Below are 17,345 nucleotides of genomic sequence, written 5' to 3' on the forward strand. Positions count from 1 at the left end.
ATTTGCGTTATTCGCCTATTTTTTGACGCCCTCTCTAACACTGCAATGCGTGCGCGCCGCGACAGGTGAAAGGCTTCCCCAAGCCCAACATCACGTGGACCAAGGACGGCAAGGAGATCGTCGCCGGCGGCAGGATCAAGTACCTCTGGGAGGACGAGGAGTCGCTGTCGCTGGTGATCAAGAGCGTGACGGCCGCCGACGCGGGCGTCTACAAGATCCGCGCGAGGAACGAGCTCGGCGAGGACAACACGCAGATCGAGCTGATCGTCAAATCCGCGCCCAAGATCACCAAGCGCATGGAGAGCTTCTCCGTGCAGTCCGAGGAGACGATCAACATGTCCGTGCAGATCCAGGGATCGCCGGTGCCCGAGGTCAGCTGGTACAAGGACAACAAGCGCATCCTCGAGTCGGACCGCACGAGGATCTCGAAGGAGGCGGACGACACCTACACCCTCACCATCAAGTCGGCATGCCTCGAGGACTCGGGCTCCTACTCGATCATCGCCAAGAACGAGATAAACGAGACCTCGCAGTTCTGGGACTGCACGGTCAAGTACCCGCCGAAGATCACCAAGGGACTCGGCGAGCCCAGGCTCATCGAGGAGGGCGACAGCCTGACCCTCTACGTCGAGGTCGAGTCCGATTATCCGCCGAGCGTCACCTGGATCAAGGACGAGGAGGTGATAAAGATTAGCGATCGCATAACCATCAGCGACGAGGGCAACCGGCACAGCCTCCAGATCGACAAGCTCCTCGACACCGACACCGCGACCTACAAGGTCCAGGTCGCCAACAAGGACGGAGCGAGGTCCGAGCAGACCGCCATCCAGGTGCGCTCCGCCCCGCTCTTCAAGAAAAAGCTCCAAGACAAGACGGCCACGGAGAACGAGGCCAACGTCGAGCTGCTCGCCCAGGTCGAGAGCTTCTCCAAGCCGGAAGTCAGCTGGTACTTTGCCGGCAAGAAGATAAGCGAGGAGAAAAAGGAGTACAGCATGAGCGAGGAGGGCAATTGCTACAAGCTGACGATCAAGAGCGCCAAGACCGAGTGCGCCGGCAAGTACACCTGCAAGGCCAAGAACGAGGTTGGCGAGAGCAGCAGTTCGGCCAGTCTCACCGTCAACTTCAGGCCGAAATTGATCAAGAAACTGGCCGATCAGAAGGTCAAGGAGGGCGAGACCCTCAAGCTCACCGTTCAAGTGTCCGCCGTGCCGGCGCCGGAGGTTCAGTGGTTCAAGGACGGGCAGGAGGTGAACGCAGACGCGAGGATCAAGATCAGCAGGGACAGCCAGAGGCTGGAAAATTACGATTTGACGGTGACGCTGCTCAAGGGTACCGACGGTGGCGTTTACGAAGTGCGCGCCAAGAACGACTTGGGATTCGTCAGCAGCAAGAGCAAGGTCATCGTCCTGAGTGAGTCCTCCTTTCGTTCTTATTATCATCATCACTATCGTTGATATCGGAAAAACATACACGAGCTTCGGCAGTGAGTATTTTTCCAAGTGTCCCCCAGTTTTCTAATCGGTTCGCAAAGTTGCGAGCCTGCGCATGTTTGCGTTTACCCGAATTCGACTACCGTTTTTTCTTTCTTATTTATGTGTAACATGCAATGGTTTTAATAATTGTAATAATAACTAGCCAAATCTGAGGAGCAAAGCGAAGAAGCGACGAAGGTTGCGGAAGAAGACGTGTCGGCGCAAAAGCAGACAGCCGAAGAAGAAGCCGGACCCGAAGGTGTGTGAATACATGTCTTAAAGATATCTTAATCTGTTCATTTCAACTTTAACCGCAGCGTTGCACTGATTTTTTCACCGCTGACAACCGTTATATTGTGTCGTGTTCGATCGCAAACAGACGGCGCGGAGAAAAAATCATTGCGATGCCCGTGCAGAAATTCATTCAAGCTTAAGTTTTGAACCAAAGATTGTAGGATAGTTTTTTGTTTGTAAACGCTGTGAAAACGAGACCCTCGTGAAAACGCCGCTAAACGAGCAGATTATTTTTATAAGTTTTTCATTTCACGTGCGCGCGCGGCCGGGATATCTCCAGCGTATGATTTTCACAAGGGGACGATGATCCAAAGAGCATCCGTTATTGCGCGCAGGCATGCGATAAAAAAGACCCCAACCCTGCGAATCATTGTTTTTTTAATGTTTAAACTCATGAAGCTCGTAATAATGAAAGCTAATATACGACATAGCTTAAAGCTTTATATATATGTAGATAGCTGCAACATTGTTTTACTAAATCCAGGTCATGTCAAAGTGGAGAAACATAAAGTTGAAGTCTGTAAAGGTTCGAATGGCGAGACGATCACTGTTTCCGTGTCTTCTACCACGGAACACGAGGCTACTATGACAGGTACTATATTATATACAATATAATACATACATTCATTATACAACAAGGATATACGAAGTACTTGTAGCCACGAGCGCCATACGTGCTCAGCTTACATGCGATTATTGGACAATTTAACTTCTGCTTGGAAAACGGTCGCTTGTAACAATCATGAGTGCTGCATCATCGGCGCTGACAAAGTAATACCGCCGACACGCGCTACACAATGTAAATTATAACACTAAAATCTGCAATATGTAATCACGTACAGAGCTTTTGCAAACAGAGCTTCTCGAGTGCAATGAGTCATAAATTCAGCACGCTCAGTGAACAAAGATGCAAGAGTAACGTCGACCGGGCGAAGCTAGTCCGCTGCAATTCTAAGCGCTTTTACTAATTCGCCGCTTCGCTTGTACCATTACGAGTACGTCTTGGTGGCTGGCGCCAAGGGAAAATTGTTGAGATTGCTGCGAGCTTGCGCAGGTCCGAATGAGAAGCACACGATCAGCAAGATGACCTCGACGAAAGTCGAAGTCCAGGAGCTGAACAGCCACGACGTCGGACCTCAGGTCGAGGAGATCGCCTCGTATAGCTACACGATACACGAGGACGATATTTCCTCGAAGCCGCAGAACGGCATGCTCGTCGAGGAATTCTCCGAGAGCGAGGAGTGCGGCAAAGCCGGGAACGGCAGGATCGACAAGCTGCAGGTCAACCGGGGCGTCTCCATCGTATCGGTATCCGACGACGATACGATCAAGGGCATCTCGCGGGACGTCAGCGCGGACGACATCCATCAGAGCTTCGAGTTTCAGGCCGTCGAGGAATGCAACGGCTCGAACGGCATCGACGAGCCGAGCAGGCTGGTTCAGCATCAGGAGGAGCTGACGACGATGAGCCGCGCGCGAGCCGTCTACAGCGAGACGATCGTCGAGGAGCGATCGATCGACGAGTCTCTGGGCAGTAACCACGCTCGGAACGCCGTCGTCGAGGAGAGCGGGCAGAACGGAGTCCAGACCAATGGCGAGAAAGCTGCCTCGAGGCAGGGCTCCCTCCTGGAGAAGCACGACTCGGTCGAGTACAACGATTCCAGGAGAAGCTCGACCACTCGGGAGAAGGCTGCCTCGAGACAGGGCTCCCTCCTGGAGAAGCACGACTCGGTCGAGTACAACGATTCCAGGAGAAGCTCGACCACTCGGGAGAAGGCTGCCTCGAGACAAGGCTCCCTCCTGGAGAGGCACGACTCGGTCGAGTACAACGATTCCAGGAGAAGCTCGACCACTCGGGAGAAGGCTGCCTCGAGGCAGGGCTCCCTCCTGGAGAGGCACGACTCGGTCGAGTACAACGATTCCAGGAGAAGCTCGACCACTCGGGAAAAGGCTGCCTCGAGACAGGGCTCCCTCCTGGAGAGGCACGACTCGGTCGAGTACAACGATTCCAGGAGAAGCTCGACCACTCGGGAAAATACCGCATCGAGACAGAGCTCCGTTCTGGAAAAACAGTCCGATTGTGCCGATCACAAAGATTCGAGAAAGAATTCCCTGAAGGAAAAGAGCTTGTCCAGGCAGAGTTCCATTCTGGAAGGTCGCGAGTCGGTGAAAGACAGCAGGACGCTCTCGCGCGAGAATTCGATCAACAAGGCAGCAGGGTCGACGGATGACAACTTCGAAGAAGACGAAGACGAAGACATGAAAAAGCTGTTCGAGCGCATCAAGAGGCAACGTTCCGTTCTCGATGAGATTTTAGAAAAGAAAGACAAACAAGAAGCGCCGGAGAGCCAAGCTACACTAGACAAACAAGATACACGAGACACGAAAGACGAGATTGAAAATGGAGGTAAATTTAACGCAAGACGAATGAGAATTTTATTACATACTCTACAGCAACCTTTCGCATACGAATATCGCAGTTTACATGAAAAATGTTGAAATGTGAATGTGAAAATCACTCGGTGCATTGGCTTGTACTTGACAGAGCATTAACTCTCTACCTTCACCTTCTTTGACCGTGTTTCACTAATATACATATGTGTGTGCCATGCCATTTTTACTAACTATAATATTATAATATTATACGTGGTACGTCACCTTCACTTGTCTTCTAACTGCGCAAATTATGTCTATACATGCATGAGCTTATGGCAACAAGCACGAAAACACAGAACAGTCAGAACGCGGCTGCGCCATAGGAGGATGCGGGATTCCACGGGTCTGAAGATGAGTATCTTACATTGCACTGGTATGTAGAGTAATCAAGGAATGTGGAATATGTGGAGTAATAGCGCTTATTGTGGATGATATTGCGAGTAGCTTATATAAGATGAGAAAATATCGCGTGGTTGAGAAGAGTCCGAAGCTAATATTATAATGCGCCCACGCAGCGTCACCAGTGATCGTAAGTTCGAGCTTGGAAGACCGCGACATATACGAGACGCAGAGCACGCAGTTCGAAATCAAAGCGACGGGCTTGCCGAGGCCAGACGCCAAGTGGTTCAAGGACGGGCTTCCCCTCAAGATTTCCAAACGCATCCAATACTCGACCGTCGGCGAGCTCTTCCAACTGACGGTGACGAAAGCCCTCGAGGAAGACTCGGGCTTGTACACCATCGTCTTCACGAACAAGCTCGGGGAGAAGAGCCTCGAGGGCTTCCTCAGCGTCGAGCCCGTCGGCGAACTGCGCAAGCCGAAGCTCGTTCAGCCGCTCAGCGACGCCGACGTCGACGAGGGAAAGACCGGCGTTTTCAAGGCCGTCTTCACCGGGGACCCGATCCCGGAGGCCATATGGTATGCACTGCAATCGCGGCGAGTCGGCGCGCCGTCGAGCCCGTCACTCGCACTGCATTGACCATTCGTTTCCGCAGGTCGCTGAACGGCGAGATCATCGACACCGGCGCGGCTCGACACGTGGCCAAGGTGGAGCACAAGCTCATAGAGGACGCGCTGAAGGAGTGCACCTACAGGCTGGAAATCCCCGAAACCAATCCCGGAGATGTCGGACAGTACAGCCTGCGAGTGCTGAACGAGCACGGAGAAGCGTCAACAGAAGTAGGCGCCGCGAGTGAAACGCCGATTATCCGGTGTACCGAGTGTGTTATGTAATCGTCGCACCTTCCCAACCGTTGCAGGCTGACCTGGGTCTGCGCATCGTGCCGATATTCGAGGAATTCAAGGACCTGCTAGCCCCGGTTGGCGAGAGCGCCGTGTGGGAGGCGAGGATCAAGGCGAACCCGAGGCCCACGATCGTCTGGCAGTGCGACGGCCGCGACGTCACTTTGGACGAGCGATTCGTCACCGAGGACGACTACAAGAACAAGAGCTACAAGCTCAAGATCAAGGCGCTCGAAGTTTGCGACGCCGGCAAATACAAGATCCTCGCCTCGAACGACATGGGAGAATCTTCGGAGGAGGCGACGCTCAAGCCGTACAGTAAGTCAGGCGTCTGCGCGAGTACTCACTTGTATCCCGCATTAAGTCCCGCAACTCACCCGGCCCTGTGTCCCGCGCGCAGCTGAGCAGCCGGTGTTCACGAAGGAGCTGAAGGAGTACGAGTCCGTGCGCGACCAGAACAACTACGAGGTGGAGGTGCGCGTGACGGGCTACCCGAGGCCGAGCATCAGCTGGCTGAAGAACGGCGTGGAGATCTTCGACGACATGCGCAACACCCTCACCACCTGCGTCGAGGGCCCCGAGGTCGTGAGCAAGTGGAGCATCGAGAGATTCGGCGAGAAGGACGCCGCGAACTACAGCGTTCAAGCGATGAACATGGCCGGATCGGCCAGATGCCTCTGCGAGCTCTCGCTCACGCGCTTCCCGCCCAAGTTCTTCCGCAGCTTGCCGCCCTCGCTGGACCTGGAAGAAGCCGAGCCGCTGGAGCTGTTGGCCAAGTGCGACGGGAGCCCGATCCCCATGGTCGCCTGGTACAAGGACGGCGAGATCGTCGTGCCGGACGACCGCACCAAGATCGACGTGCTGCCCGACGGCACGATGAGGCTCTCCATCGAGAGGGTCAAGCCGACCGACTCCGGTGCCTACAAGATCGTCGCCTCCAACACCGGCGGTGACAATCCCTCGCAGTGCGCCGTCGCCGTTCGCCGTGAGCATTGCTCCCCCATTATCCTCGCCATGTCTCTTGGCCGCCAAAAGCGCGCCAACTAACGTCCCCCTTTCCGTCCGTCTTTCCGCAGCCGAGTCCAAGGAGCCGTACTTCAAGAAGGGCTTGGAGGACCTCAAGGCGATGGTCGGCGAGCCGTTGAAGCTCCGAGTGCAGGTCGTGGCCTTCCCGAACCCGACGGTCCAGTGGTTCAAGGACGGCATGCCGCTGAGACCCTCGAAGGAAATCTACTTCAGCAACGATCCGAACGGCTTGATCGGCATGACGATCGACGAGCTGCGCCCGGAGGACGCGGGCCTCTACTCGATCGTCGTGTCCAACGAGTTGGGAGAGGCGACTGGGAGCTCGAATGTCGAGGTCGAGGAGCGCGAGAAGCCCCCTGCGTTCGTCGCCACGCTCCACCCGATGACCGTGGTCGAGGGTTTCCCGGCTAAGCTGCAGGTCAAGCTCGAGGGCAAACCTGCGCCGACTCTCAAATGGACTCACAATGGACAGGAGGTAAGCGTTTGCCGCTGCACGTATTACTCTATATACTCGCGCGCGTATATTACGACGATGACTCATGCGTCACGCACCCTGCGCCGCGCAGGTCGTCCCGGACGGCGAGCACCTGAAGATCGTGAATCTGCCGGACGGGAGCCAGGCCATGCTCATCGAGAAGGCCGGGCCCGCGGACGTGGGCGAGTACGCGGTGACGGCCAGCAACAGCGAGGGCGAAGAGTGCAGCAAGGCCCAGCTGGCCGTCCTGGGCAGGAGCAACGGCGCCGAGCCGGAGGAGAAGCCTCGGTTCCTCTCGGCGCTGCGCGACGCGAGCGTCCTGGAGGGCGAGCCTCTGAGCCTGGAAGCCCTGATCGGGGGCAACCCGGTGCCAGAGGTCAGCTGGAGCAAGGACGGCAAGCCTCTGCAGGCCTCGGAGCGCTGCATCGTCAGCTGCGACGGCAAGAAGCTCGGCCTCGAGATCAATCCGAGCCAAGGCAAGGACTCGGGCCTCTATGCCTGCGAACTGCGCAACCCCCACGGCTCGGACAAGAGCAGCGCCAACGCCTCGGTGCGCAAGATCTTCCAGGCGCCCAACTTCGCGCAGAGATTCACCGACCTGCAGCAGATGATGGGCTGCGACGCCAAGTTCACGGCTCGCGTCAGCGGCATCCCTCAGCCCGACGTCAGCTGGTACTTGAACGACAAGCCCATCTCCCCGGACGACGGCAAGTACAAGATCAAGCGCGATGGCGAAGCCTGCTGCCTCTTCGTCAAGGACTGCACGTACGCCGACTGCGGGCGCATCAAGTGCAGAGCCGAGAACAAGGAGGGCAGGGCGGAGTGCGAGGCTGCCCTCGCGGTCGTCAAAGAGCTGTGAGTAGCTGCGCATAATCGCATAATAATACTAGACTAGTGTGCTCGTCCAGTGCGATGCAGGGATCGGCCGTTTCAGGGACAAGAAGCAGAAGGTGGAGCCGCCGTCCTTCCTCAAGAGGGTCGGAGACTGCGAGGTTTACAAGGGCATGACGGCCAAATTCACAGCCTGCGTCACGGGCTATCCCGAGCCCGAGTTCGAGTGGTACCGCGACGACACCAAGCTCTGGCCCACGGATCGCATCCTCATGGAGAGCGAGGGCGCTGGCCTGCTCAGAATGACCATCTACCACGTCGACGAGGACGACGCGGGCAAGTACACTCTGCGCATCTTCAATCCGTACGGCGAAGCCAAGTCGAGCGGAGAAATGCTCTTCGAATGTGAGTACCTTGGAACGTGGTATATGCTGGCCATATCCGCGCATGTCTGTCTGGATACTCATTCGAGATTTGCCCTGCCACAGCGATGGAGCCGCGAAGCAAGAGGCTGGTCGACCAGTACGCCGAGTACGACCGGTACCGCAAGTCCGGCATCCCGCTGCCGCTGGCCGATCGGCCGATCATCAGCCGCATGATGGACCGCCACTTGACCCTCTCGTGGAAACCGTCGATCCCGTCGATGCCTCGGCTGCCGGTGACCTACCAGGTCGAGATGTGCGAACTGCCGGACGGCGACTGGTTCAGCGCGCGCAGCGGCGTCCGCGGCTGCGTCTGCGACATCCGCAACCTCGTTCCGTTCCGCGACTACCGGTTCCGCGTGCGCGTCGAGAACAAGTACGGGATGAGCGAGCCCTCGCCGTACGCCCAGAGCTACCGGGCCAAGCTCGAGCCGGAGCCGCCCAAGTTCTACCCGTACCTGCCGCCGGGCATCGACTTCCGCCCGGAGACCAGTCCCTACTTCCCCAAGGACTTTGACATCGAGAGGCCGCCCCACGAGAACTACGCCCAAGCGCCGCGCTTCCTGCGCCAGGAATTCGACACCCAGTACGGCCTGAAGAACCAGAACTCGAAGCTCTTCTGGTTCGTCTACGGATACCCCAAGCCCAAGATGAGCTACTACTTCAAGGGCGAGCCGATCGAGCCGGGCGGCAGGTACGACTACACGTACACGCGCAACGGCCAGGCCACGCTCTTCATCAACAAGATGCTGGAGCGCGACGTGGGCGAGTACGAGGCCGTGGCGAGCAACGAGCACGGCGAGGCCAGGCAGAGGGTGCAGCTCGAGATCGCCGAGTACCCGACCTTCATCAGCAGGCCCGAGGAGGCCCACGGCATGGTGCGCAAGAGCGGCAAGTTCGAGGCCAGGGTCACCGGCGTGCCGTACCCCGAGCTCAAGTGGTACAAGGACTGGAAGCCGCTGGCTCCCTCCACCAGGATAAAGGTCAGGCCCCGGCCCCGTCTCGCGGCTCTCGCGAGCCACGTCGCTCGGCTCGCGCGTTGTTCTCTCGACTTGTGATTTCTCGCCGCAGATCCAGTTCGTCGAGCCAGACCTGTCGATCCTCGTGATCGAGGACGCGATCCTCAAGGACGAGGGCCTCTACTCGCTGTCGGCGCGCAACGTGGCGGGCTGCGCCTCGAGCTCGGCCATGCTGCACATCGAGGAGACCGAGACCGACTGGCGCTACAAGAACTACACGATCAAGGCCGACGTGAAGGCGCGCCAGAAGCCCTTCGGCGAGGACTACGATCTGGGCGACGAGCTCGGACGCGGTACCCAGGGCGTCGTCTACCACGCGGTCGAGAGATCCAGCGGCAACAACTACGCGGCCAAGCTCATGCACGGCGGATCGGAGCTCAGGCAGCTCGTGTTCAACGAGATGGACGCCATGAACAATCTGAACCACAAGAAGCTGCTGCGCCTGCACGACGCGTACGAGACGGACCGGTCGGTCACCCTCGTCACCGAGCTGTATCCTTTTGCTTTGGCTTTCGCTTTCGCTTTCGCTTTCGTTCCTCGTTGCCCATTGCCTTCCAGCCAATTGTACAGGCATGTCGATCCTTGACTCGAGCACGAACGGCCGATCGCGCAGGGGCGGAGGCGGCGAACTCGTGGACAACCTCACCAGGAATCCGTTCTACACCGAGTACGAGATCGCCGGTTACGTTCGCCAGCTTCTCACGGGTCTCGACTACATGCACAAATCCGGATGGGGACATCTTGGACTGACGGTACGCGTCGCGCGCTAATGATACATCACTCGCCGTCATCCCACATATATACTCATTGCGTCGATGCGCTTGTTCGCAGCTGAGCGATCTGCTGATATCCCACTCGGGCGGCGATGACTTGAAGATCGGCGACTTCGGCCTGGCGCGGCGCATCGTCCGCAACAAGCTGATGACCCTGATGTACGGCATGCCGGAGTTCGTGCCGCCGGAGGTGCCGAACGGCGAGGGCGTCGACTACGGCACGGACATGTGGAGCACGGGCATCATCGCCTACATCCTGCTCAGCGGCATCTCGCCGTTCCGCGGAGTGAACGACCGCGAGACCCTCACCAGGATCAAGGAGGGCAAGTGGAACTTTGAGGACGAGCGCTGGCGCCACATCTCCGAGGAGGCCAAGGACTTTATCAGGAAGCTGCTCGAGTACCAGACCGAGCGGCGGATGGACGCGGAGACGGCGCTCCGACACCCCTGGCTGCAGAGGCCGTCCGACCGGCCGGCCAGCGACTGCCACAAGATTCCCTCGGAGCACCTGAAGAACTACTACGTCCTCTACAGGGACTGGTACAAGAACGCGTCCTGCCGGACCTGGTACCGCAAGCGCCGGCTGAGCAGCGCGTTCGAGCACCCCTCGAAGATGGTCTATCCGCCGGGCCACAGGTACACGCCCGAGAGGAGTCCCGAGAGGAGTCCCGAGAGGCCGTACACGCCCGTCGGCAAGAAGGCCCCCGCGGCGAGGGCTTGGGAGAACCGAGTGCCGTCGCGGGAGCCGATCGACACGGAAATCGGCATCGTCAAGAGCGAGAGCCAGTGAGTGGACAATGTATAATACAATACATCGTATAATATAATCTATAGCAGCCAACGGCCGTACTAACGCGGGCCGATTCGCTTCGCAGCTACCAGAACGGGCCGGACACGTACCTGCTGCAGCTGCGCGACACCGACTTCCCGGTCAGGCTGCGCGAGTACACGAAGGTGGCGAACAAGCGCGGCACCGGCTTCCCGCGCGCCTTCTCCGACGAGGGCTACGACTGGAGGGTGAGTGAAATCGCAATCGCACACAAGCTGGCATGTAGAACTATAGACGCTTACGACGCGCTTCTCTCGCGCCGCAGACGCCGATCATCAGGGAGCGGCGCCGCTTCACCGACGTCATGGACGAGGAGATCGACGACGAGCGCAAGGCGCGCATCAACACGTACGGCAGCCTCGAGGCCCCGGGCGCGCGCCGGCTGCGCCACGAGCTCGGCACGCGGCTCGACAGCTACGCCGAGGTCGAGGCCATGCTCGAGAGCAAGCAGCAGGGCCAGCCGCCGTTCCTGCGCGAGAAGCCCCAGCAGCGCGCCATCCAGGACGGCGAGCCGGCCCAGCTGAGCTGCCTCGCCGTCGGCGAGCCCAAGCCCGTCGTCCAGTGGTTCAAGAGCGACATGGTCGTGCAGGAGAGCAACCGCGTGCGCGTGACCGAGGACGCGCAGGGCCGCTCGATCCTCAGCCTGCAGCCGGCCCGCGAGCAGGACGCCGGCATCTACAAGGTCGTGGCGCGCAACAAGCTCGGCCAGACGGTCGCCCGGGCGCGGCTGGTCAACGCCACGCTGCCCTGCGCGCCCGACTCGCCCGAGGTCCGCGAGGCCTCCGACAGCGAGATCCTGCTGCGCTGGAAGCAGCCCAAGTACGACGGGAACTCGGCCATCCTCTGCTACGGGCTGCAGTACCGGCAGGGCGACGCGATCGAGTGGCAGGACGTGGCGCGCAACATCGACCACGAGTTCTTCCTCGTGCACGAGCTCGAGCCCAACACGAGCTACAACTTCCGGCTGGCCGCGCGCAACCGGCTCGGCTGGAGCGAGCACGGCGTGCCGAGCAAGCTGAGCAAGACGCGCGCCAAGCAGGAGGAGGTGCCGCGCGTCCAGCTGAGCCGGGCGATGCGGCACCTGCAGCAGCTGACCGAGTCGGGCCGCGAGGTGCCCCTCGAGGAGCCGCGCCCGCAGCTCGACTACGCCGCGGAGGGCGCGCGGCCGCCGCGGGACTGGGAGCGCGAGGCCCGCGTCTCCGAGCGCTACAGCTTCGTCTCGGAGATCTGCCGGGGCGAGTTCTCGCTGGTGGCCAAGGGCATCGAGCGGGCCAGCGACCGCGTCGTCGTCGCCAAGATCCTCGAGCTGCGGCCCGAGACGGAGGAGCGCGTCGAGCGCGAGTTCGAGACGCTGCGCACGCTCTGCCACGAGCGCATCGCCCTCCTCGAGGCGGCCTACCGGCCGCGCGGCTCCCCCGTCGCCGTCCTCATCCTCGAGAAGCTCCAGGGCGCGGACGTGCTCAGCTACCTGGCCAGCCGGCACGAGTACTCCGAGGCCTGCGTCGCCGGCGTCGTCGGCCAGCTGCTCGACGGGCTGCAGTACCTCCACTGGCGGGGCATCTGCCACCTCGACGTCCAGCCGGACAACGTCGTCATGGCCTCGGTGCGCTCGCTCCAGGTCAAGCTCGTCGACCTCGGCTCGGCGCGCAGGGTCAGCAAGCTCGGCTGCCAGGTGCCGCGGCTCGGGCACCCGGAGTACGCCTCGCCCGAGGTGACCAACGCCGAGCCGGCCTACCCCCAGTCGGACATCTGGCAGGTGGCCGTGCTCGCCTACGTCCTGCTCTCGGGGGTCTCGCCCTTCCGGGGCAACGACGCCAACGAGACCCGGCAGAACATCAGCTTCGTCAGGTACCGCTTCGAGTACCTCTACAAGGAGCTCAGCCAGGAGGCCACGCGCTTCCTCATGCTCCTCTTCAAGCGCTCGCCCTGGTGAGTGACCCGCTTACCTTCTCTGTAGCTCCTCGAAATTGTAACCATCCCCATCCTGTCTTGCCTGCAGCAAACGACCGACGGCCGAGGAGTGCCACGAGCACAGGTGGCTCATGCCCACCGAGTACATGATCAAGAAGCGCGAGCGAACGATATTCCTGGGCAACCGGCTCAAGGAGTACTGCGACGAGTACCACGAGGAGAAGCGCAAGCAGGCGACCCAAGGCCAGGGCCTGGACGAGGCCTTCGGAACGCAACGTCAGCTGGCCAGATCGACGAGCATACAGGACGAGCTGCTCACCGCCTTCTGATGCCTTCTGATGGGACTATACAAACTCACTTCTTCCCCCTCCTTTATCTGTTATTGTCTCGGGCCTCGGCTGCTGAGAGGTGCGCACGAGTTGATGCACGCGTACCCGACGATTGTGCCAAAAGAAATAAGCCTTCTTCTTCGATCTAGTTCTCTATTCTCATTGTTATTTATGCCTATGTATTTCTTACGATCTCGACTCTTGCCTGACACTTTAAACATTTGGATTCTCCGATTATCGGTCGAATTAAAATAAGCGCTTTGAAATTGCATCTCTCATTTTCATTTGTATGTGGTTTCGTCGTCGACAACTATAAGGACGAAATACGATACACCAATAAAACAAACTGTGAAGTCTGCTTTTAAGATTTTTACTCTACATTAAACCTGTGAAAAAGTTACTCAGTTCTTTCTTCTTTTGATATTAAATAGTCTCCTTTATTTACAGATCAATTTACATCTGCATTACAGCGCTGCAAGATGTTTCAGTATAAACAAAAACGCCTCACTCGCACCTCTATACTACTCTTCTAACTTTCTCGAGCAATAAGCTTCAAAACAACGTACAAGCCAGCCACACAAAGCTGCGGTATAAATACATGTAGTAGAAAATCGCATGACCAATTATTCGCAGAAATCGAGTACATTGCAAAAAATTATCAGTTTCTTCACATCCAGATTAATTAATAGTTTACTGTTTTATGCACTTTTCGGCTCTCAAATATTATACATTACTAAATCAAATGCATTCCAGTACTAAGAAATTTAACAAATCACTCATCTTGCAAAATGAAGCAGTAGGATGAATACTTCAATCTTAATTCAAAGGAAAAATATCTTAGTCATCATGTGGCCACTCTTTAAGTAACAGAGTTATTAGTAGCATTAAAACAAACAGCCGTTTGTCAATAAATATAATTTACAATTATTTGAATAATGTTCATAGTCATCATCATGATTCTACACAGAACACTAGATTCGGGAGATCCAGTTTCTTGGCATCGAAGACTTTCCAGTTTCAATCATCTTTTGGCATACTGCACTAAATATTCCTTAACTTTTATACCAAACATTTCCTTGTCTTTTGAAAATAGATCAGCTGCTTCTCTATTTAAGGGATCATCAAAGTTGAGTAAATCCTACAAAAAGTTTGAAAATAAATATCTCATTCTAACTAATATTGAGTTGAGAAATCTGACAAAAAATACACTTGCAGTAAATAAAGAACTCAAGCCCCAGACAATGTCCTTTAGTTTACGCGTAGGCGCCCATCCCATTCCATCTATACTGTTCTGTCTAAGTATTGACAGACACACATCACCATCTTCATTTATGTTAGGATGCCACAATTTAGTCAGACATTTCACTTTTGGCGGCTAAAATAAAAATGACATTTTATTCTAGGATTAGAATTCTGAGAATCCATACAATGTTGTACGCGAGGTCTTACGATCATATTATATTCTTCTGGAATGTGAATTTGAAAGTAGAAGCGACCTCCACACCAGTACCCTTCATCAGGAGCAATCATCAAGGTAAATTCATATAGACAGTGTGGATCACTGAAAGTAACTTGACACGTTGAAGGTAAATTTTGTTCCATTTCCTGTACCTAAAATGAAACATTTACGATGAAGCATAGGTCATAAAATGAGAAACGTATTTAAAATTAATGGAGACTTACTTCTTTTATGAGCAATTTATCTCTGATTGAAATGCGCTTTCCAATATCCTGGGATTTGTTTGACATATCAGGTTCTTTTTTCAGTTTACCCCTTAAAGTGATCATCTTGACTATCTGTACACAGATTTTGCATTCATAAAAACAGTCTTCGCAGTTGCAAGTCAGTTTAGTATTGAGCCAGGGCTATACAACTGGAAGAGAAATAATTTTTCGAATTAACCTATAATTCAAAATTGACTCCAATGACAAGTATATCTTATCCAAGCTCAAATTACGTATAAGATTAGTCGCTTAATACATTTCTAATATTTTTCAACCAATTTATTTAGTCTTACAATCATTCTATGCAGATTTATTACTCAAAGCGAGGAGATTAGATCACTTTATTTCAAGTTGCAGCTTGTATTCCACATTCACGTATACTCATATACGCCCAACAATCCGCTGCACGTTTAAAAAACCAACTATTATTTTTGTTTTCACTATTAAGTATTGGCTGCAATATTACAAAAATAGAAATGTCAAGAATAATTTTACCGTAACGACTTTAAAACGTTCATCTATTAATATCTTGTTAGTGCCATGACAGAAAACTGAAAAAAATACGCTTTAGCGCAGGTATAAAATCTCTGTCAAAGAGCTTGAATATTTACAGAAATGAAAAGGAAGAGTACTACGCTATTTGATTCTTATCTATACGAATCGTCTACAACAAAAAACAATTTACAATGTTAGTGATATACCTATATGTGACTAACCCCTATAAAGCGAAAAATTAAGGCAGGTATCCATGTGATTTGCTATGCAATGTTGTACCTACCCTACCCCAGCCTACGAATTTGGAATATCGGTATTAAAAAAAATATAGAGGCACGTATTTTTAATAGCACCTTCCAAAAATAACAATTATTTTAACTGCACCCCCGTAATTAACGAGTAAAAAATAGGTCAAGATCGCGCAACTTATAAGGTTAAACTCAGATTATATACTTGGAAATTTGCATTTTTTAAAACATAAATAAACTGCACCTTACTCAAATCTAATTGCACCATCGTTAAAAATTGATAAAATGCGATAGATATTGTAAAAAACCAATAAAATGCAATTTATCTATTGTCGAGCGCACGTGGCGCGTGAGCGCATGCGCGGCGTATGTGTTTGGGAAATTTCTATTTGGCATATTGTATCTTCTGTAATCTAGGATCTTGATTGCTTTAGAAAGGTACTTATAAAAGAAAAGAACAGTCTTAAATACATGACTAAAGCAATCATCTTCTTATACCTACATCTAATAGTGTCAAATACAAATCAGAATCTCCATATCATATACCCGCGCCGCGCATGCGCTCACGCGCCACGTGCGCTCGACAACGGAAGAATTGCATTTTATTGGTTTTTTACAATATCTATCGCATTTTATCAATTTTTAACGATGGTGCAATTAGATTCGAGTAGCGTGCAGTTTATTTATGTTTAAAAAAATGCGAATTTCCAAGTATATAATCTGAGTTTAACCTTATAAGTTGCGCGATCTTGACCTATTTTTTATTCGTTAATTACGGGGGTGCAATTAAAATAATTGTTATTTTTGGAAGGTGCTATTAAAAATACGTGCCTCTATATTTTTTTTTATACCGATATTTCAAATTCGTAGGCTGGGGTAGGGTAGGTGTAGGCAATGGCGAGACTGCGGTAGGTTCACAAATTCACAATCATACAGAAACAGAAGCATGAGTGGAGGAAGGTACCAACTTTGCCGTGCGAGCACAACTTTGAAAACGACAAAATGTCACAATCTGACAACTCAACTCAACGTAATAAGTGTCACGTCAAAAGCAAATGTTCAAAAGATAAAAGTTTTTTAATGCTCAACAAGTACAAATAGTAATGAGAAAGGCTTCAACTCGTTTAAAAATATATACAATTACCTGCATCGTTATAGATATAGGATGTAGATAGGTGTGTAACTATAGTTTTGTCCATTTTAAACATGAGGGTGCGCCGACAATTCGACGAATCAGCTGAGTGTTGGGAATCAATGAACGACACGTACGTGGCGTCCTAAGCTCATATACTCTCGGCCTGCTCAGTTTTGAGGTTAGAAAAAAAGCTCAACCAATACGTCAGTAAATAAATAACTTGGACTTTCTGTGAAATTGACAAATAAACACCGGCAGCAATAATTATCACAAGGTAACAAGTATAATGATTACTCTAGGTAGCTAATAACTAAAGTTGATTATTTGTCTTGAAATTATGAATAATAAAATAAAATAAACACTACGTTGCAGATGATCACTGACGTGCAGTTGGCTATTTTCTCCAATATTTTGGGAGTTACGCTGTTTTTCTTGGTTTTCCTCTTCCACTACATCAACGCCAATTATTCTAGATAGTGTGTGGATTATTTGATAATTTAATATAAAGCAACAACAACAATAAACATGTAGACTATTCAATAAATACTTTTTTTACGATTTATGGTAGTTGGTTAACGTAGCTTTGTCTGATTTTCGAGGATCTCAAGCATTTCTCAACGCTAATCGACATGCGAACAGAAAACAACAATTAAGCTGAAATGGTCAGTGAATTTCTTCAATTA

General features: G+C 53.3%; 3 protein-coding genes across 15 annotated transcripts in view; 2 read left to right on the forward strand and 1 right to left on the reverse strand.

The window, feature by feature from the left end:
- LOC100123490 (obscurin) overlaps positions 1-13,459 on the forward strand; it is a 30,658-nt gene extending 17,199 nt beyond the window's left edge. For 4 of the 9 annotated variants that reach the window (XM_031928552.2, XM_032599873.1, XM_032599874.1 and 1 more), the window contains 18 exons: positions 66-1,410; positions 1,636-1,731; positions 2,251-2,358; positions 2,821-4,173; positions 4,718-5,120; positions 5,198-5,381; positions 5,462-5,762; positions 5,845-6,429; positions 6,521-6,945; positions 7,037-7,800; positions 7,880-8,181; positions 8,265-9,181; positions 9,270-9,709; positions 9,831-9,969; positions 10,049-10,776; positions 10,866-11,007; positions 11,085-12,748; positions 12,819-13,459. In XM_031928552.2, the coding sequence (XP_031784412.1) occupies positions 66-1,410; positions 1,636-1,731; positions 2,251-2,358; positions 2,821-4,173; positions 4,718-5,120; positions 5,198-5,381; positions 5,462-5,762; positions 5,845-6,429; positions 6,521-6,945; positions 7,037-7,800; positions 7,880-8,181; positions 8,265-9,181; positions 9,270-9,709; positions 9,831-9,969; positions 10,049-10,776; positions 10,866-11,007; positions 11,085-12,748; positions 12,819-13,059 (10,137 nt within the window). In that variant the 3' untranslated portion in view covers positions 13,060-13,459. The remainder of the gene's footprint in view (positions 1-65; positions 1,411-1,635; positions 1,732-2,250; positions 2,359-2,820; positions 4,174-4,717; positions 5,121-5,197; positions 5,382-5,461; positions 5,763-5,844; positions 6,430-6,520; positions 6,946-7,036; positions 7,801-7,879; positions 8,182-8,264; positions 9,182-9,269; positions 9,710-9,830; positions 9,970-10,048; positions 10,777-10,865; positions 11,008-11,084; positions 12,749-12,818) is intronic. The other 5 variants (XM_031928548.2, XM_008213432.4, XM_031928549.2 and 2 more) reach the window with 3 other exon arrangements.
- An 8-nt stretch (positions 13,460-13,467) lies between these two features.
- Positions 13,468-15,546, reverse strand: LOC100123484 (NEDD8-conjugating enzyme UBE2F). Of its 5 annotated transcripts, none has more exons than XM_008213424.3 (6): positions 15,280-15,535; positions 15,018-15,186; positions 14,743-14,933; positions 14,509-14,670; positions 14,273-14,434; positions 13,468-14,197 (listed from the first exon to the last, which is right to left on the reverse strand). In XM_008213424.3, exons 3-6 carry the CDS (start codon positions 14,845-14,847, stop codon positions 14,081-14,083), a joined length of 546 nt encoding a protein of 181 aa, XP_008211646.1. In that variant the 5' UTR covers positions 14,848-14,933; positions 15,018-15,186; positions 15,280-15,535; the 3' UTR covers positions 13,468-14,080. The 5 variants fall into 5 exon arrangements, with proteins under 5 accessions (XP_008211646.1, XP_008211647.1, XP_016840479.1 ...); XM_008213425.3 differs by having other exon boundaries at positions 15,078-15,186; positions 15,280-15,511; XM_016984990.3 differs by lacking the exon at positions 15,018-15,186 and having other exon boundaries at positions 15,486-15,546.
- A 1,488-nt stretch (positions 15,547-17,034) lies between these two features.
- Positions 17,035-17,139, forward strand: LOC100188942 (dolichyl-diphosphooligosaccharide--protein glycosyltransferase subunit 4). Its single transcript, NM_001134724.1, has one exon. The coding sequence runs from the start codon at positions 17,035-17,037 to the stop codon at positions 17,137-17,139; it is 105 nt and encodes a 34-aa protein (NP_001128196.1).
- Positions 17,140-17,345: the final 206 nt, after the last annotated feature.

The sequence above is a fragment of the Nasonia vitripennis genome, chromosome 4 (genome assembly GCF_009193385.2).
Source record: "Nasonia vitripennis strain AsymCx chromosome 4, Nvit_psr_1.1, whole genome shotgun sequence".
NCBI classification, from domain to species: domain Eukaryota; kingdom Metazoa; phylum Arthropoda; class Insecta; order Hymenoptera; family Pteromalidae; genus Nasonia; species Nasonia vitripennis.

Excerpts from the sequence above, each read along its gene's own strand:
- LOC100188942 (NM_001134724.1), top strand. The coding sequence starts at position 17,035 with ATGATCACTGACGTGCAGTTGGCTATTTTCTCCAATATTTTGGGAGTT.
- LOC100123484 (XM_016984990.3), bottom strand. The coding sequence starts at position 14,847 with ATGATCACTTTAAGGGGTAAACTGAAAAAAGAACCTGATATGTCAAAC. Across the intron at positions 14,671-14,742 it reads ATAAATTGCTCATAAAAGAA|GTACAGGAAATGGAACAAAA; the intron begins GTAAGTCTCCAT and ends GTTTCATTTTAG. Across the intron at positions 14,435-14,508 it reads CAGAAGAATATAATATGATC|CCGCCAAAAGTGAAATGTCT; the intron begins GTAAGACCTCGC and ends TTTTTATTTTAG.